This window comes from Cherax quadricarinatus, unplaced genomic scaffold (assembly GCF_038502225.1).
Source record: "Cherax quadricarinatus isolate ZL_2023a unplaced genomic scaffold, ASM3850222v1 Contig1333, whole genome shotgun sequence".
NCBI lineage: Eukaryota > Metazoa > Arthropoda > Malacostraca > Decapoda > Parastacidae > Cherax > Cherax quadricarinatus.
Window position 1 is genome coordinate 45172 of NW_027196359.1, and position 21638 is coordinate 66809.

General features: G+C 40.2%; 1 protein-coding gene across 1 annotated transcript in view; it reads right to left on the reverse strand.

Annotated features, from left to right (window-relative positions):
* Positions 1-558: 558 nt before the first annotated feature.
* Positions 559-21638, reverse strand: part of LOC138851638 (2-Hydroxyacid oxidase 1-like) — a gene marked incomplete at its 3' end in the record, with an annotated part of 42163 nt that continues 21083 nt past the window's right edge. Inside the window, exons 2-6 of the mRNA XM_070080952.1 lie at positions 7368-7502; positions 5247-5381; positions 4957-5089; positions 2209-2325; positions 559-670 (exon numbers count right to left, since the gene is read on the reverse strand). Of these exons, the coding sequence (XP_069937053.1) occupies positions 559-670; positions 2209-2325; positions 4957-5089; positions 5247-5380 (496 nt within the window). The remainder of the gene's footprint in view (positions 671-2208; positions 2326-4956; positions 5090-5246; positions 5382-7367; positions 7503-21638) is intronic.

Below are 21638 nucleotides of genomic sequence, written 5' to 3' on the forward strand. Positions count from 1 at the left end.
AACTTGTTGCAAAGATGGCTTGTTTCAGCTTGCTCAGGGTGGTACTTCTGCACAAACATTTGGACATCATTCCACTTGGCACAAATCTCCTTAATCTTTGAAGAAGGCACCTCATCCACTCCCTCCCTCCCTCAACAAGTCTCACACCACTCTCATACTTCTGTATTATTTCCTTCTTCACATCTATGGTGTTTCTCACTTTCTTTACCACAGGGGTACCACTAGCAAGTTTCTTTGGGCCCATGGCAGCTTATTTCACAGTCCCACAAGCACTAAACACAACGAAATAATCGTAAAATGTGTGAATGAGAGCGCAGGTTAGTGTTCACTCAAGCATAAACAAAGCTAGACTGCTCACGGCGCCTGCGCGGGGACGTGGACAGAGCGGGCCAGCGGACAGGTCCTGTACCCGGCGGTCCGAAATTTGAAACGCGTTCGATTTTTGGTACACAGTTTGTCCGAAAAAATGGTCTTATTTTCGAAACGTTCGATATTTGGTACATTCGATTTTCAAGGTTCCACTGTATAAGCTTCTAATTAAGTATATATTATTCTTACCTGATAAAGTCATGACTGATTCAAACTCAGTGTGTAAAATGTGTAGGACATTGTATGCTCCCTCCTCTCCTCCACATGCTAGACCCCACAGCAGGGGTCGGCCAAGAAACACCTACGTTGGATTAATGAAAATATTAAAGTATCTCTGTTATGTGTGTTACTTCTTATATTCAGAGCCTGATAAAGTAAAATGTAAATTTACTTTGAAGAGTTAAATACCTTGATGAGTTGAAATACTAGTTAGGTTGATTTATACTCAGGTCACTAAGTTCAACTGGTTAGACAGCCATCACTGTCATGTTGATTATGACTATTACACTCACATAGGTATTTGTAACACCCCATTCTCTAGCACCTTATATTAAACTTGCATTTCATCAACTAATTTATTTTCACTGAACGTGGTTAATACTACTACCTCTACTGATGTTTCAGGTATTTTTCCCTATTATTTATACCTCTTTCAATACATTCGTGAAATGCCACTCCTTTGCTTGCCAACTTAAAACACATAAATTTTAACTTTGCAAAAACTAACAAGGTTGTCTTTGTCATGTTAGGGACCACAGATACTGTTATGTTGAACTGGCTCTGTTTCACATCTAGTATAAATTTTAGCCCCAGTATTTTGTTGTATTCTTGCCTCCTTTCAATACATTGTCAAGCTCTCTTATCTTCACAAAGCACATAGCTTGACCAGTGTTGACTGTCTTATCACCTCCCTTCTACTCTTATTTCATTCCTGGCATTCTTCCTTTTCCTCACTCATTTGATAATGATCTAGAATAGATTATAACATCATCTAGGTTTGCATTTCCAATTTCTAGGTTATGAATGTACTTGATGTTAACCATTTCGTTGTTTAGTCCCCTGAAATTAATATTGCTCTCTCTGTCCACATTTTTAAAAAATTCTTGCAATATGGTAGAGATTTTTTTGTGGCGGTAATAACACCATAGGTGCAAAATTTATTGGAAAACTTAACTACACAAGCACAAGTTAGCAATTGGGCACAATTTATGCATCAGCTATTTTTACCCCCACTTGGGGCCATATTTTAAGCCAGTTACATTGCTCCATTCAACCAAATTCTTAGCTGTTGCACTAGTATGCCTTCTGTTCTATTGATTGCACACAGGAAACTGCCCATTCACCTTTTACAACTACTCTATAAAGTGCACAGAATCTGGTAATTTTGCCAGTTTTATAGAAGATTTAAAAAAGTTCCAACTTAAAAACAGTCCAAAATAAACAATGTATATTCCTGACAATAAAACAACATTTTTCTCTGTTCATTAATCATGTCCCCAGGCCTCTCCTATATTACACTTACCTTCCATTTTGAGTTCATAATCACACAAAAATAGAAGATTTACTTTATTTCTCGGATAATAAAATAAAACAGGAATGATTGGTAATAGTTTACAGCCTCCCTATAATTTAATCAGACCTATTAAAATCCCTTAAAACAGACCAGAGGATGTTGGGGGCTTTTTTTTTTTTTAAGAAAAAAAAAATTGGTGTTTTGCTCTCAAAAGATGGGAGATTATTACTTTGGGCATATTTATTTATTAAAACTTCACTTTATGGCTAATAATATACTATATATAAACCATACATTATTTATTTAGCAAACTCATTTGAACTTACCATTTGTGCTCCAAGAGCCAAGGCTTTGAAAATTTCTGTACCTTGAGTAAATCCTCCATCAATATAGACTTCACATTGACCATTGACAGCTTTTACTACTTCAGGTAGGGCTTCAATCTGGTAAAAGTAGTAATAGGTTTAGCACAAAATGGTTTGCAAAGAAGATATTCAAATCTTAATTAAGCATGACATTAACTATTCACACTGTTTTTGTTTTTAACACTGGCCATTTCCTACTGAGGTAGGGTGGCCCCCAAAAAAGAAGAAACATTTTCACCATCATTCACTCATTACTGTCTTGCTCTCTCTCTCTCTCCTCTCTCTTTTTTTTTTTTTTTCACAGGGTTTGAAAAGGTTAAGGATACCTAGCTTTATTGACAGCAATTTAAAGGTTTAGGATTACTAACTTTATTGGCAAGCTAAGAGCTGTTACCTACATCAGCTCATTTGAAAGCATTTTTATTGTTATGAGACATACATGTAGGAAACAGGATGAAGTTGGAGCCATCTGTGGGCCAGCATTTTCATTTGGTCAACTGACTTTATCTCGTTGACATCATTATCCTGTACGAATGTGTTCCATACTCGAGTCATCCTGGGTATGTATGATCTCAGATGGAGTGATGTTCTGGAGAAGGGTACAGCCAGAGTGAAGTTGCTGCTTTCTGCCCGTCTTGTGGCATAAAAGCTTGTTTCACGCTGTCCTCGAAGTGGATCCAAGTGTGGTATTTTGACAATATTGGCCTTGTACATAACAGTAAGGCCACCCACATCCCTCCTATGTTGAAGGCTCTGCTGAAATGACAGATCTATCCAGGATGGGTCCAGGCGATAGATGAGACGTCTTGCTCTGTTCTCTACTCTGTCAAGCAGTCGCAGATGAGAGGGGGGGCAGGCAAACCAAGAAAGTGGAGCATACTCAAGGTGTGAGCGTACTTGTGCCTCGTACAGGATCTTGCAACCCCTACTGTCAAGCAGATGCGAGATACGGCGAAGTGCTGTAAGCTTCCTGGCTGCCTTGTTTGCAAGATTTACAACATGGTTCTTCATGGTTAGTTTGGAGTCAAATTTCACCCCAAGGATATCAACTTCTTCTCCAGGTGCCAACATCCTCCCATTCATCCTTACTACTGCACCAGCATTACCATCATGGTGCCTAGAGACAATCATCATTTGCGTTTTCTCAGGTGCAAATGTTACTTGCCATCTATTTCCCCAAGCTGATATAGCTCTCAGCTGGTGATTGATGTAGCTTAGAGCAGATGGCATTTCTTCTCTTGGATAAGTGAATGTCAGTGTACAGTCGTCTGCATATGCATGTGATTCTGGGATGAGATGAAGAAGGTCGTTGAAGTAGACATTCCATAACAATGGACCCAGCACGCTTCCTTGTGGAACACTTGCCCCAATAGGATGTCTTGCTGATTCCGTTCCATTGAGAACTACACTTAGAGATCTACCATGAAGGTAGTCACTGAGGAGACATAGTGTAGAGCCTGCAATTCCCAGTGCTTGAAGTTTTGCTAAGAGGCCCTTCATCCAGTGACTGGTGCCACTTAGTGGAGAGGTTTAACAACAGATCAGCAGCAGAGTAACCTTTCCTGAAGCCATATTGACGATCACAAAGTAGTGAGTGGTAGTCAAAAAACTCTGTCATTTGTCTTGAGATTATTGTCTCAAGGATCTTACCAGTGATTGACAGGAGTGACACTGGTAATGCACCTCCTCCTGCCTTATTGTCACCACTGACAGTTTTGACACAGTTCTTGCAGCTAGCCAAGGAGGGTCCCTTGCTGGATCAGGAACTTGCATTTTGGTAGCAAAGTGTTCAGCAAAGAGGTCCGCCTTCTCTTGACTACTAGTAGAGGTGGTCCTAGACTGTTGTATTCTGAGCACCTCTGCAAAAACAGTGATAATGTGCGAGTGTGGTGAAAGTGTTGAATGATGATGAAAGTATTTTCTTTTTGGGGATTTTCTTTCTTTTTTGGGTCACCCTGCCTCGGTGGGAGACGGCCGACTTGTTGAAAAAAAAAAAATATATATATTATATATATATATATATATATATATATATATATTATATATATATATATATATATATATAATATATATATATAATATATATATATATATATATATATATATATATATATATACATATATATATATATACATATATATATATATATATATATATATATATATATATATATATATATATATATATATATATATATATATATATATATATATATATATATACACATATGTATCTGTGTGTGTATAGGGGAGAAAGTGAATCGGCCAATCTTGCTACATCCAACTTATACCAGATAAGTCCATGCTTACCCTACCAACATTTCAAATGCTTCAAGTAACAACAAACAGTATGTAAGGTAAAATAATCTGTAGTATTTTTTTTATGTACTCTAGCAGAATTTAAAAACATATTTTGTCAAATTTAGAGGTGAAGTGAAATGTAGCCTTAATTTACTGCAACTTCATCTCTTTCATTAAATTAGAGGTTGATTTTCAGGAATGTAACCCTCTCTCTAATCTGGGATTTACTGTAATAAGAATAATACTTGAGCTGTATTGTGTGTGAATGGGATGTCAAGCATATTGTAGGGGTCATGGACCTCAAGTACTATACAGAATTTAAGTTACAATAAACAATTATAAAAGTCTTGAGTTATTTTTAGTGAAAAATAATAGGTAAATTATGTTAATATTGCAAGGTGTACCGACCGTTGGCGGCACTCCATCAACTTGTCGTGCTCCATGGTTTGATACCCATATACCAGCTGCACCAGCCTTTAATCCGAGAATGGCATCCTCTGCTGTCAGGATCCCCTTGAGCACAATAGGTAGTTTGGTTATTCTGTAATGATATATGGAGATAAGTTACCAGTGATGTTATTTTGTAGAGGGGAAGAAATTCCAATCTGCTATACCATATAAGCATTTCATTGTGGAAGTTTTGGTTGTTTTATGTACTATTTAAGCTATAGTTGTATTTGGTTCTCTTTATACTGTACCTTGTAAGCCATGCAACATCATCCCAGGTTAGAGAAGGATCAAAAAGAGCGCTGACATATTCATTAATGCCAGAACCTCCTGAAGATGTGTTCACCAAGTTAGACTTTTCATCATCTGTTTGGAAATTGGCCATTCTGGGAAGATTTAAATAAGGTTTTAATTTTTAGATTAACAGAATTGCTTTTTAAGTATCTTTTTTGAAATTATTTTAGAACACCCTTATAAATTGCACAGAATTAGGTAATTTGGCCAATTTTCTACAAAATTAAAAAAAATTCCAGTCTAAAAATAGTCCAAAAATAAACACTGAAGACAGAATATTCTGGGGAGTGAAACATATCCTGCATTTATTATTCATGTTCCCAGGCCTCTTCTTTATTACATTTGCATTTCATTTTGAATTCATCATCACAAACAGTCAGAGCTTTAACCTATTTCTTGGATAATAAAATATAAGCAGGATTGGTCATGGTTTATGGTGTCCCAGTAATTGAATCGAACCTATTAAAAATCCATAAAACCGACTGGGGGGTGTAGGGGAGCCATGCCTTCTGAAAAATAATAAAAAATAATATTTCTGCTATCTTAACCCCTTGACTGTCGCAACCCCCAATCCTGAGGTGTCTCCTGGTGTCGCAAAATTAAAAAAAAAAATTCTTATGAAATGATAGAGAATCTTTTCCCGATTGTAATGACACCAAAAAACAAAATTTGATGGAAAACTGATGGAATTATGCTCTCGCTAAGTTAGCGCCCGCGGCGATATTTACAAATCGGCGATTTCACCCACTTTGAGCCCTATTTTTGGCTAATTCCATTGTTCCAGTCGACAAAACCCATAGCTGTTTCTTTAGAACCCCATTTGTTCTATCGATTGAGTACAAGAAACTGCCCATTTACCAATTTCAACTACCCAATAACGTGGTCAGAATTTTGCAATTTGGCCAATTTCACGTAAATTAAAAAATATGCCAATTTCAAAATAGGGTCCAGAATGAACAATGCAGACATTCCTGGATCTAAAATAACATTTTCTTTGTTCATGAGTCATGTCTCCAGGCCCCTCCGATATTACTCTTGCTTTCTATTTTGAATTTTTATTCAAACAAAAAATAGAAGATTTACTGTTATGCAGACTACAGCGATATTGTAATAATTGTATAAATAATGTCAACCCATTCGTAACTGCATATTAGAATGGCTAGTTGGACATTTATTGGACAATGACATCATTTTTTTACTTTTGAACATCGGCAAATATCAAACATTTCCCCTATTTTGAGCTCCATTTCAAGGCTCTTTTTATAGTAAAACCTATCAAAATCACCTCTATTTCTATAATATGTTTTCCATTCTATCAAATGAGACCAAGAAAACGAGAATACAACCATAAATACTATATGAAAATACACCACAAAGTCGGTGTTTTAATCCCAAAAAATGGTCGGAGTTTTTTTTTTCTCATTGTGCTCTGCGTGCTGCAGGATTTTTTTTATATGATGCACATTGACCACACAGACCCATTCTCTCATATGTGGGCCTACCTCCTGCTTGATTTGAAGCCGCTGGAATTTTTGAGTATACGTATGTCAAACTCGGTGGCTCGTAAGACGTATACGTACATACGACGGAAACAGTCAAGATTGAGACTTGTGGGTTTGAGCTCAGTTTCAAACTACTTTCAGTCCTGAAACCAATCAAAATCATCTCTATTTTTGTAATATATGTTTCATTCTATCAAATGAGCCCAAGAATTCAAGAATTCAATCATCAAAACCATACGAAAATACACCACAATTTCGCTGTTTTAAACCAAAAACACAGTCAGTTATTTTTCTTATGCATTGTGTGCTGTAGGATTTTTTTATATTGTACACACATACTACATACACCCATTATCTCATATCTAGGCCTAAATTTACCACTCTCAGCTTATCTGAACTCATGGCATAGTACAATGGGACCAATACTGAAAGGGTTAACACCTCACATAGTATAAATTGGTTTTGCAACCATACATAAATTTTCTTAAGTTTATGGACCAAAAAAGCATTGGTTTGAGGTGTTAAGTGATATTGGATAAGTTATAGAAGTGTAGTGGATTGTGAGTAATGTTTTACCTGAGATGTGGAGGTAGAGCAAACTTGTTTCTAATATCTGCTCGCCGGAGCCCAAAGCTTGGTGCATCAACTGTAAGAACCAAGGCAGAGAAATTGGCTGCTTCTGCTCTTCGTACGAGGCTAGCTGTTACTTCTCTGGTGAAAGTGATAGATACTGGTGAAGACTGAATATGTATTTGCTTTCAACATTGATCTTAAATAACTATGTAGCATGCATGCATGTACATGTATGTATGAAAAAACAGTGATTATGTATGAGTGAGGTGAAAGTGTTGAATGATGAAAGAATGTATTTTCTTTCTGGGGATTTTCTTTCTTTTTGGGTTACCCTGTTTTGGTGGGAGATGGCTGACTTCTTGAAAATAATATACAGTGGACCCCCGCATAACGATCACCTCCGAATGCGACCAATTATGTAAGTGTATTTATGTAAGTGCGTTTGTACGTGTATGTTTGGGGGTCTGAAATGGACTAATCTACTTCACAATATTCCTTATGGGAACAAATTCGGTCAGTACTGGCACCTGAACATACTTCTGGAGTGAAAAAATATCGTTAACCGGGGGTCCACTGTATATATATATGTGTGTGTATATATATATATATATATATATATAATATATATTATCTATGTCTATCTATCTCTATCTATCTCTCTATCTATCTCTATCTATCTCTCTATCTATCTCTCTATCTATCTCTCTATCTATCTCTCTATCTATCTCTCTATCTCTCTCTATCTCTCTATCTCTCTCTCTATCTCTCTCTCTATCTCTCTATCTCTCTATCTCTCTATCTCTATCTCTCTCTCTCTCTATCTCTATCTCTATCTCTCTCTCTCTCTCTCTCTCTCTCTCTCTCTCTCTCTCTCTATCTATCTATCTATCTATCTATCTATTTATCTCTATCTCTCTATCTCTCTCTCTCTTTTTTTTTACACAAGGTTTGACAAGGACAGGATAAGGATCCGTAGCTTTATTGACAAGCTATTTACAGGTTATGGATTCCTAACTTTATTGGCAAGCTAAGAGCTGTTACCTACATCAGCTCATTTGAAAGCATTTTTATTGTTATGAGACATACAAGTAGGGAACAGGATGAAGTTGGAGCCATCTGTGGGCCAGCATTTTCATTTGATCAACTGACTTTATCTCGTTGACATCATTATGCTGTACGAATGTGTTCCATACTCGAGTCATCCTGGGTATATATGATCTCAGATGGAGTGATGTTCTGGAGAAGGGTACAGCCAGAGTGAAGTTGCTGCTTTCTGCCCGTCTTGTGGCATAAAAGCTTGTTTCACGCTGTCCTCGAAGTGGATCCAAGTGTGGTACTTTGACAATATTGGCCTTGTACATAACAGTAAGGCCACCCACATCCCTCCTATGTTGAAGGCTCTGCTGAAATGACAGATCTATCCAGGATGGGTCCAGGCGAGAGATGAGACGTCTTGCTCTGTTCTCTACTCTGTCAAGCAGTCGCAGATGAGGTGGGGGGGGCGGCAAACCAAGAAAGTGGAGCATACTCAAGGTGTGAGCATACTTGTGCCTCGTACAGAATCTTGCAACCCCTACTGTCAAGCAGATGCGAGATACGGCGAAGTGCTGTAAGCTTCCTGGCTGCCTTGTTTGCAAGATTTACAACATGGTTCTTCATGGTTAGTTTGGAGTCAAATTTCACCCCAAGGATATCAACTTCTTCTCCAGGTGCCAACACCCTCCCATTCATCCTTACTACTGCACCAGCATTACCATCATGGTGCCTAGAGACGATCATCATTTGCGTTTTCTCAGGTGCAAATGTTACTTGCCATCTATTTCCCCAAGCTGATATAGCTCTCAGCTGGTGATTGATGTAGCTTAGAGCAGCTGGCATTTCTTCTCTTGGATAAGTGAATGTCAATGTACAGTCGTCTGCATATGCATGTGATTCTGGGATGAGATGAAGAAGGTCGTTGAAGTAGACATTCCATAACAATGGTCCCAGTACGCTTCCTTGTGGAACACTTGCCCCAATAGGATGTCTTGCTGATTCCGTTCCATTGAGAACTACACTTAGAGATCTACCATGAAGGTAATCACTGAGGAGACATAACGTAGAGCCTGCAATTCCCAGTGCTTGAAGTTTTGCTAAGAGGCCCTGGTGCCACACCCGGTCGAAAGCGCCAGCAATGTCCAGTGCTACCACACAGCTGACTTTGGATTCATCCAGTGAGTGGTGCCACTTAGTGGAGAGGTTTAACAACAGATCAGCAGCAGAGTAACCTTTCCTGAAGACATACTGACGATCACAAAGTAGTGAGTGGTAGTCAAAAAACTCTGTCATTTGTCTTGAGATTATTGTCTCAAGGATCTTACCAGTGATTGACGAGTGACACTGGTCTGTAGTACAGTGGACCCCCGCATAACGATATTAATCCGTTCATGAGAGCTCATTGTTATGCGAAATTATCGTTATGCGAATGAATTTTCCCCATAAGAAATAATGGAAATCAAATTAATCCGTGCAAGACACCCAAAAGTATGAAAAAAAAAATTTTACCACATGAAATATACATTTTCCTACACACAAAGAGAAGGATACATGCACAATAGTAGAGTAGTACATGCACAGTATATATTGTGCATGTACTACTCTACTAAATGAAGAATAAATGACACTTACCTTTATTGAAGATGCAGCAATGACTGATGAGACACTGTGTCCTGGGAGTGCCTTTTCCTCCTGAGTACTGTAGGTCCTGTTTGGCATTTTCTTCCAGAACAGGCCTTATCACACTGTGTATGTCACTACGATTCTTAAATCTCTCAAACCAACCTTTGCTGGCTTTAAATTCACCAATATGAGCACTAGTTCCAGGCATTTTTCCCTGTTCACCTGGGTGTTAGTCGACTGGTGTGGGTTGCATCCTGGGAGACAAGATTAAGGACCCCAATGGAAATAAGTTAGAGAGTCCTCGATGATGCACTGACTTTCTTGGGTTATCCTGGGTGGCTAACCCTCTGGGGTTAATTGTTTCTCGGTAATTGTTTCACGTTAAGCCACACCAACAACACTCTCTCCACATCTTCGAGTAATACAGCTGATGGTGGTGCAGCAACAACAACAGCTGTGGTGCAGCTGACCATGGTGCAGCAGCAGCTGCAGCAACAGCTGACCATGGTGCAGCTGCAGCTGTGGTGCAGCTGCAGCTGCAACAGCTGACTGGTGCAGCTGACCGTGGTGCAGCTGCAGCTGTGGTGCAGCAGCTGTGGTGCAGCAGCAGCTGACTGTGGTACGATAGTATTTATCACCCTTTTTACCACAGGGTTGGCACTAGAAGCTTTCTTTGGGCCCATGGTGGCTTATTTAGCAGTTACAAGCACTATAAATAATGGAATAATACAAAATGTATCGAATGTATGCATGCAACCGGCCACCCTGGCTTGTAAACAATGACGGCAAGGCAGGCGCTCAGGCTGGACGGACAGGTTCGGGACGAGTCATGTTCAGAAACAGCTGATGGTGCAACAGCAGCTGACCGTGGTGCAGCAGCAGCTGACTGCAACAGCTGACTGGTCCAGCTGACTGGTCCAGCAACAGCTGACTGAGCTGACTGGTCCAGCAACACTGGTCCAGCAACAGCTGACTGGTCCAGCTGCAACACTGGTCCAGCAACAGCTGACTCCAGCAACAGCTGACTGGTCCAGCAACAGCTGACTGGTCCAGCAACAGCTGACTGATCCAGCAACAGCTGACTGATCCAGCAACAGCTGACTGATCCAGCAACAGCGATTCTTAAATCTCTCAAACCAACCTTTGCTGGCTTTAAATTCACCAATATGAGCACTAGTTCCAGGCGTTTTTCCCTGTTCACCTGGGTGTTAGTCGACTGGTGTGGGTTGCATCCTGGGAGACAAGATTAAGGACCCCAATGGAAATAAGTTAGACAGTCTTCGATGACACACTTTTTTGGGTTATCCTGGGTGGCTAACCCTCTGGGGTTAATTGTTTCTTGGTATTCTCAATAAGCCACACCAACAACGGTGCTACAGCAGCAGCAGCAGCAGCAGCTACAGAGCAGCAGCTGACAGTGCAGCAGCAGCAGCTGACAGTGCTACAGCAGCAGCAGCTGACAGTGCTACACAGCAGCAGCTGACAGTGCTAGCAGCAGCAGCAGACAGACGTGCTACAGCAGCAGCTGACAGTGCTACAGCAGCAGCAGACGATGCTACAGCAGCAGCAGAGCAGCAGCAGACAGTACTACAGCAGCAGCAGACAGCAGTACTACAGCAGCAGCAGCAGCAGACAGTGGTACAGCAGCAGCAGCAGCTGACGGTGCTACAGCAGCAGCAGCAGCTGACAGTGCTACAGCAGCAGCAGACAGTGCAGCAGCAGCAGCTGACAGTGCTACAGCAGCAGCAGCAGCTGACAGTGCTACAGCAGCAGCAGCAGCAGAGTACTGCTACAGCAGCAGCTGACAGTGCTACAGCAGCAGCTGACAGTGCTACAGCAGCAGCTGACAGTGCTACAGCAGCAGCAGACGATGCTACAGCAGCAGCAGATACTACAGCAGCAGCAGACGGTACTAGCAGCAGCAGCAGCAGCTGACGGTGCTACAGCAGCAGCAGCAGCAGCACAGCAGCAGCAGCAGCAGCAGCAGCAGCTGCTACAGCAGCAGCAGACATGCTACAGCAGCAGCAGACAGTGCTACAGCAGCAGCAGATGGTGCTACAGCAGCAGCAGCAGCAGCAGCTGACGGTGCTACAACAGCAGCAGCAGCAGCTGACGGTGCTACAGCAGCAGCAGCAGCTGCTCCAGGAGCAGCAGCAGCAGCTGACGGTGCTACAGCAGCAGCAGCAGCTGACAGTGCTACAGCAGCAGCAGCATCAGCAGTTGACCATGGTACCACAGTATTTCGATAATATTTCTCACCCTTTTTACCACAGGGTTGGCACTAGAAGCTTTCTTGGGGCCCATGGTCACTTATTTTGCAGATAAAATCACCAAAAACACTGTAATAATACGAAATGTTACGATTGTATGCTTGGATGTTACCGCGGAGGCTGGCTTGTAAACAATGCCACCGGCGGAACATGTGAGGCTGGCTCAGGCCGCACATTAGACGCGTCTCGGACGAACAGCGTTGAGCAAGTTTTTTAGCGCTATGCGAGGCAAAATTTTAGTGATAAAATGTATCGTTATGCGGATTTAACGTTATGTGATGCCAACAGTATGCGGGGGTCCACTGTATATATACAGTGGACCCCCGCATACCGCACGCATCGCATACCGTACAATCCGCATACCGCTCGCTTTTTTCGCAAAAATTTTGCCTCGCATACCGCCCAAAAACCCGCTCACCGCTCTTCGTCCGAGACGCGTCCAATGTGCGGCCTGAGCCACACTCACATGTTCCGCCGGTGGCATTGTTTACCAGCCAGCCTCCGCGGTAACATCCAAGCATACAATCGGAACATTTCGTATTATTACAGTGTTTTTGGTGATTTTTTTCTGGAAAATAAGTGACCATGGGCCCCAAGAAAGCTTCTAGTGCCAACCCTACAGCAATAAGGGTGAGAATTACTATAGAGATGAAGAAAAAGATCATTGATAAGTATGAAAGTGGAGTGCGTGTCTCCGAGCTGGCCAGGTTGTATAATAAACCCCAATCAACCATCGCTACTATTGGTGGTACAGCTGCTGCTGCTGCTGTACCACCGTCAGCTGCTGCTGCTGCTGCTGCTGTAGTACCATCTGCTGCTGCTAGCACTGTCAGCTGCTGCTGCTGCTGTACCACCGTCATCGTCTGCTGCTGCTGCTGCTGCTGCTGTAGCATCGTCTGCTGCTGCTGTAGCATCGTCTGCTGCTGCTGTAGCATCGTCTGCTGCTGCTGTAGCATCGTGCTGCTGCTGCTGTAGCATCGTCTGCTGCTGCTGTAGCATCGTCTGCTGCTGCTGTAGCATCGTCTGCTGCTGCTGTAGCACTGTCAGCTGCTGCTGCTGCTGTGCACTGCTGCAGCATCGTCTGCTGCTGCTGTAGCATCGTGCTGCTGCTGCTGCTGCTGTAGCACCGTTGTTGGTGTGGCTTATTGAGAATACCAAGAAACAATTAACCCCAGAGGATTTGCCACCCAGGATAACCCAAAAAAGTCAGTGTCATCGAAGACTGTCTAACTTATTTCCATTGGGGTCCTTAATCTTGTCTCCCAGGATGCAACCCACACCAGTCGACTAACACCCAGGTGAACAGGGAAAAATGCCTGGAACTAGTGCTCATATTGGTGAATTTAAAGCCAGCAAAGGTTGGTTTGAGAGATTTAAGAATCGTAGTGGCATACACAGTGTGATAAGGCCTGTTCTGGAAGAAAATGCCAAACAGGACCTACAGTACTCAGGAGGAAAAGGCACTCCCAGGACACAGTGTCTCATCAGTCATTGCTGCATCTTCAATAAAGGTAAGTGTCATTTATTCTTCATTTAGTAGAGTAGTACATGCACAATATATATTGTGCATGTACTACTCTACTATTGTGCATGTATCCTTCTCTTTGTGTGTAGGAAAATGTATATTTCATGTGGTAAAAATTTTTTTTTCATACTTTTGGGTGTCTTGCACGGATTAATTTGATTTCCATTATTTCTTATGGGGAAAATTCATTCGCATACCGAACATTTCGCATAACAGCCAGCCCTCTTGCACGGATTAAGGTCGCTATGCGGGGGTCCACTGTATGTGGCTAAAGCTCCCGCTTCACACATGGAGGGCCTGGGTTCAATTCCCGGCGGGTGGAAACACTTCGACACGTTTCCTTACACCTGTTGTCCTGTTCACCTAGCAGTAAATAGGTACCTGTGTACCTGGGTGTTAGTCGACTGGTGTGGGTCGCATCCTGGGGGACAAGATTAAGGACCCCAATGGAAATAAGTTAGACAGTCCTCGATGATGCACTGACTTTCTTGGGTTATCCTGGGTGGCTAACCCTCCGGGGTTAAAAATCTGAACGAAATCTTATCTGCGTGGGAAACAGTGTAAAGGTTAATTACTGTGCATATTATTGCAAATAATTTGTGATTTAACCAGTTCTAATACAATAATGTACCTCAAAAAGGATTAATAAATTATACATTGTGCCCCAAGAGGACTTAATGATGTCATAATCTTCATGAAAATATGATTTTATAGAGGCTTTAATGGTAATTTACCAATTTGTGGTACAGTAGTATCATCGTGTGTTAACCCTTTCAGGGTTTCGGCCGTACTAGTACGGCTTACGCACCAGGGTTTTTGACGTACTAGTACGCCTAAATTCTAGCGCCCTCAAATCTAGTGAGAGAAAGCTGGTAGGCCTACATATGAAAGAATGGGTCTATGTGGTCAGTGTGCGTGGTATAAAAAAAATCCTGCAGCACACAGTGCGTAATGAGAAAAAAAAAACTTTGACCGTGTTTTTGGATTAAAACAGCGACTTTGCACTGTATTTTCGTATGGTATTTATTGTTGTATTCTAGTTTTCCTGGTCTCATTTTATAGAATGGAAGACATATTACAGAAATTGAGATGATTTTGACTGGTTTTACAAAGAAAAGTACCTTGAAATTGAGCTCAAAGTAGCAGAAATGTTCGATTTTTACCAAAGTTCAAAAGTAAACAAATCATGCTATGCGTCCAATACACGTCAACTGGTGAGTCTAATATTCTTTCACAAGTGCGCTGATATTATTTATACCATTTCTACACCAATGCAGTAGTCTGCATAACAGTAAATCTTCTATTTTTTTGTGAGAATAAAAATTCAAAGTGGAAAGCAAAAGAATGTAAGAGGGGCATGGGGACGTGACTAATGAACAGAGGAAATGTTATTTTAGTGCCAGGAATGTCTTTCTTGTTTATTCTGGACCCTATTCGGAAATTGGCATCTTTTGAAATTTGTGTGAAATTGGCAAAATTGCTAAATTCTGACCACTGTATTGGATAGTTGAAATCGGTAAATGGGTGGTTTCTTGTACTCATTCGATAGAAAAAATGGAGTTCTAGCGAAATAGTTATGATTTTTGTCGACAAGTACACTGGAATTGGCCGAAAATAGGGCTCAAAGTGGGCAAAATCGCCGATGCGTAAACATCGTCGAGACCGCTAACTTCGTGAGAGCATAATTCTGTAAGTTTTCCATCAAATTTCATACTTTTGGTGTCATTATGATCGGGAAAAGATTCTCTATCTTTTCATAAGAAAAAATTTTTTTTTTTTTTTTTTGAAATTTGGCCGACCCTGAGAACAAGTCTCTGAGAGGGCCTGTCGACCCTGAAAGGGTTAAGGACTGATGAAGCCACTGTGTGGCAAAACGTTTCTTCAGTAAAGATTCCCATGTGTTGCACAAGTGTCTCAATTCTTCAACTTGTTGGTTTTCAAAACCATTCACCACTTCACAAAGGACAAAACTTGAAAAATGGAAACAATGAGGTTATATTTTTATAAAAAGACTATCCATTATAAAGTAATAGGATGTAAAAGAAAGAAACTGTAAAAGAAAATCCGAGTCAGAAACTTCTTTCTCTACTTCAAAAATCTGAAGTACATCCTTTGATATTACTAAAGAGAATTCAAAGTTAAAACTACAAAAGAGTAAAAAGCAATTGAACACTTAAAACAACTTAGTAAATACCATTTTAAAAGAAATGAACTCAGTTATGTACATTACCATTCCTTTTCCAGGTTAAAGTACGTGTATTTAATTTATATTTTATACAATTTAAATTTATTAGGAGTCAGAGTTGGTACATTTTTACTGACTGACTCCAGTAACCCAAGAACTGCTTCTGACTTCAACTCCACAGCCCTGCTATTAACAAGTTAATTGAGTTCTCAGGTGAATTAATCAAAGTGCTAGAGCAATGTTCCTTTGTGACAGAACAAAAGCTAATGAATTTTGTTTGATGTATGAAAAATTACGTAGGGAGAAATCAAAGTACATGCAACAACTTTGCTTGCATGAAATATTAAAAAAAAAAAAAATAGCCAAGAAGAATGTGTGTCATAGCAGTAGACCTTCATCTGAAAATCCTGTGACTTCAATTTCAAGTATCCCAGATATCTTCCCAGAAACATCACAGATCTGTTATGAAATAGTAATCCTGACAGCCTTCAATTCTTAGACCTTCATAATTAGCTCTACAGTTCCAGTAAAATTCTAAAATTTATGACTTTGGAAATGGTAGTACTGTAACAATCTTCGTAGTACAGTACACAAATAACCTGCACATAGAAGAGAGGCGCTTACAACGACGTTTCGGTCCGACTTGGACCAATTACAGTCACACTAACGAGAAGTGGAGCAGGACGGGTATACAGTGGACCCCCGGTTAACGATATTTTTTCACTCCAGAAGTATGTTCAGGTGCCAGTACTGACCGAATTTGTTCCCATAAGGAATATTGTGAAGTAGATTAGTCCATTTCAGACCCCCAAACATACACGTACAAACGCACTTACATAAATACACTTACATAATTGGTCGCATTCGGAGGTAATCGTTATGCGGGGGTCCACTGTATATAGGCAGGAAGAGGTAGTGGTGGTGGTAGTAGTAGTAGTAGTAGTAGTAGTAGAAGTAGTAGTAGTGGTGGTAGAAGTAGTAGAAGTAGTAGTAGAAGTAGTAGTAGAAGTAGTAGTAGTAGTAGAAGTAGTAGAAGTAGTAGTAGTAGAAGTAGTAGTAGTAGAAGTAGTAGTAGAAGTAGTAGTAGTAGAAGTAGTAGAAGTAGTAGTAGTAGAAGTAGTAGTAGAAGTAGTAGTAGTAGAAGTAGTAGTAGTAGTAGTAGTAGAAGTAGTAGTAGTAGAAGTAGTAGTAGAAGTAGTAGTAGTAGAAGTAGTAGTAGTAGTAGAAGTAGTAGTAGTAGTAGTAGAAGTAGTAGTAGAAGTAGTAGTAGAAGTAGTAGTAGTAGAAGTAGTAGTAGTAGTAGTAGTAGAGGTAGTGGTAGTGGTAGTAGTGGGGAGTAAGGAGGAGGAGCCAGTCAAATACAAAGAAAGGGGAGCACTGCAAGGGAGCTAGGTGCCCACAGAGGGAGAGCAAGTACACAGAGGTGGGGGGGAAACGGAAGTGATGAAGTAAATAATGAAGGAACAGAAACACGAGACAGAAGAAAGAAAGACAACCTAGAGGAGAAAAAAGGAAAGAGGGAGAAGAAGAAAAAAGGAGGAATCAGGTTAAGTCATGGGTGTTCTGAAGTTTGGAGCAGTTTACAATGTAGTGGGAGAGGAAGGCACTTACAGAGACTAAGCCAGGATTAAGATTCATACAAGGAAAGTTGTGTATTAGAGAGGGTTCAACCAGACGGCGACTGTTAAAGTTAAAAGTAGGGAAGACAGTTTTAGCAGAAGACCAGTCAATAGGATGGCTGTGATCTCTGACGTGATCTCTTCTATGTGCGGGTTATTTGTGTATCGTTCCAGTCATGGTATTGTGCCTTTTTTTGTTATTTGTAGTGCAGTAATAAGAACATAAGAATGTAGGAACACTGCAGAAGGCCTACTGGCCCATACGAGGCAGGTCCTTATCAAAACGATCTCTACCTAAAGCCACCCAAGAAATAACTCCCGTACCCCATGACACCAATCAAACCCAGCCCCTCCCACTCATATATTTGTCCAGTCTCTTCTTAAAGCTACCCAAGGTCCTAGCCTCTATCACCCCACTAGGAAGACTGTTCCACACATCTACAACTCTGTTAGAAAACCAGTACTTACCTATGTCCTTTCTAAATCTAAATTTATCCAACTTATATCCATTATTTCTGGTTCTTACCTGGTTCGACACCCTCAGTCCTTTATTAATATCTCCCTTGTTTATGCCTGTCATCCACTTATACACTTCAATGATATCTCCTCTCATTCTACGCCTCTCCGGAGAGTGGAGATTTAAGGCTTTAAGTCTATCTTCATACGGGAGGTTCCTTACACAGTAAATCATTTTAGTCATTCTTCTCTGTATGCTCTCTAATGAGTCTATGTCCATCCTGTAGTAAGGAGACCAAAACTGAGCAGCATAATCTAAATGAGGCCTCACTAGTGATGTATAGAGCTGTAAAATAACTTTTGGACTTCTGTTACTTATACTTCTTGAAATAAATCCAAGTAATCTGTTGGCCTTGTTGTGCACACTAAGGCACTGCTGTCTTGGCTTTAGATTTCTGCTTACCATGACTCCCAAGTCTTTTTCACATTCTGTATGATCAAGCTCTACTTCACCTAGATTATAGCTTCGAGGGTTATTTTCATTACCAAGGGCAAGTACCTTACACTTATCCACATTGAACTTCATCTGCCATTTTTCAGACCAAGACATTAATTTGTCCAAATCGTCCTGGAGTTCATTGATATCCTCCTCAGAGTGAATTATACGGCCTATCTTTGTATCATCAGCAAATTTACTCATGTCACTCGTAATCCCTTCATCAAGGTCATTAATGTAAAACTGATCCTTGTGGAACGCCACTAGTGACTAATCCCCATTCAGATTTCACTCCATTAATGGTAACTCTCTGCTTTCTATTGGTAAGCCATGCCTCAATCCATGCTAGAACTTTACCTCCTATACCATGAGCTGCCACTTTTCTTAAGAGTCTCTTGTGAGGTACTCTATCGAAAGCTTTACTAAAATCCAAATAAACAATATCATATTCCTTATCACTGTCAACTGCCTCAAATGTTCTATTGAAGAACGTCAGTAAGTTTGTCAGGCAGGAACGACCTCTCGTGAATCCATGCTGAGATTCATTTATCAAGTTATGCTCTTCAAGGTGACTTCTGATAATGTCAGCTATAATTGATTCTAATAACTTGCCCACTATAGATGTCAGGCTTATTGGACGGTAATTTGAAGGAGTGGACTTATCCCCTGATTTGAATATAGGAACCACATTAGCCATCTTCCACAACTCTGGCACAACACCGGTAAGGATGGACACATTGAATACACTCGTTAATGGCTGACTAAGCTCCATCTTGCATTCCTTAAGTACCCTGGAAAACAGCTCATCGGGTCCCGGGGACTTATTTTGCTTCAGTTTGTCTATCTGTTTAATAACCATGTCCCTCGTGACAGTAATATTAGTTAACTTAAATTCATCAGGAACTAAATAATTGTTAATTACTGGAATCTCATTTACATCTTCCTGTGTAAAAACTTACAAAAAATAGTCGTTAAATAAGGAGCACATTTCCAGTTCGTTATCAGTCAGCTGTCCATTCCCAATTTTCAGAGGTCCTACTTTTTCCTTCACCTTCATCCTATACTAAATGTATAAACCTGTTTCATTTATGCTAATGTGTAACCCTTTAACTGTCCAGACCCCATATTAAATGTTTTTCTTAGTGTCCACATTTAAAAAAAAATTCTGAAATTGTAGAGAATCTTTTTCTAAGGGTAACGACACCAAAAGTATGAAATTTGATGGAAAATTTGTGGAATTACACAGGCATACAGTTAGCATTTTCAGTGCAATTTACGCATTGACGATTTTGCCCACTTTGAGTTCTACAGTAGACCCTTATATTACACAGATTTATTTGGCACATTTTGATTATTACACTATTGAAAAATTGCAGCATAATTTCATATAACACTTCATAAAATTAACTTAAAACGGTTCGATTTGTGAAAGGGGAAAAAATTTGGACTGACTCCAACCTGGCAGTACAGTACCAAGCTTCTGGAATAAATTAAACATTGCAGATGCCATCAGCTGTGCTAGAAGTGCATGGAATGAAGTGTCCCAGTCAACATTAAATGCAGGCTGGGGAAAGTTACTGGCTTCTGTAGTTAATTCTTACACTGGCTTTCCCTTGCTTGAGAGCTAGGTTCAGAAAATTGTTCAGCTGGCAAGGAGATTACCAGATGATGACTTTGAAGATATACAGGAAGATGTGAATGAGTTCTTAGAAGATGAGGATGATGATGATGAAGAAGAAGACATGAATCCAGAGGAAATGTTGGCAGAACTCGGTGCACAGATACAAGGGAGCAAGATAGAAGAAGATGAAGAACTTCAAGAAAAAAAGTTAACATTGCAGCAGTTATGTGAGCAGTTCCATGTTGTTGCTAAACTAACAGACTTTTTCACTGAAGAGGACACTGACCAATCTAGAAGCAGTGCTTTGAAATGGGGTCTAGAGCAGCTGATGATGCCTTACCGTCAGCTATATAATGTACTGTAGAGTAAAAGAAGCCAGAGATCCATTATAGAATTTATGCACACTCCAATACAACCATCAACTTTAGTACCAGAACCTTAACCATCCACTACTTCTGACAACCATCCACCTCAGCCCAGTAGGGCCACACCATGCATCTCCACTCTCTTCATAATCACTGACCTACACCAGCACTACAATTTAAGGTAAATAATATTGTTGCATTTGTAGTCTTAAGCAACAAAAACAACATTTTTATTTTTGTAAGATCTGGATGCCTAAAAAAAAAAGTTTTTTTTTTTTTTGTGGGGTCCAAGGAACGTAACCCTATTTTTCCCACAAGTTCTTCAGTTTATCTAACACGGATTTATCAAGCACTGCATTTTCAGAAACGTAACGACAGTGTGATATAAGGGTCTACTGAATTTTAAACCAGTTCCATTACTCGATCAGATTCTTAGCTGTTTTGCTAGTATGCCTTCTGTTCTATGAATTGAGCATGAGAAACTGCCCATTCAACAATTTCAGCTACCCTATAAAATGCACAAGAGTCAGTCCAAAATAAAGAATGTAGATATTCCTGATACTAAAACATATCCTTTGGTCATTAATCATGTTCCCAGGCCCCTCCTATATTACAGTTGCCTTCCATTTTGAATTGTTAATCACACAAAAATTGAAGATTTACTCTCTTCTTGGAAAATAAATTATAACTAGGAATGATTGGTCATGGTTTACAGCATCTCAGTATGTAAAGTAAAAGGACACAAGTGCAACTAATGTGACATTTTATTATGGCAACGTTTCGCTCTCCAGGAGCTTTATCAAGCCATTACAAACAATACTTGGCTTGATAAAGCTCCTAGAGAGCGAAATGTTTCCACAATAAAATGTCACATTAGTTGCACTTGTGTCCTTTTACTTTACATATTGTCGGTAATTCTACCAACTTTATTACAGCATCTCAGTAATTGAATCAGACCTATTAAAAACCCATAAATGAGACAGGGGCGTAGGGGTCCTTACCCGTCCCCAGGAAAATCTGTAACGTCTAATATTTCTGCTTTTGAGCTCAATTTCAAGCTACTTTTGCTCTTAAAATCA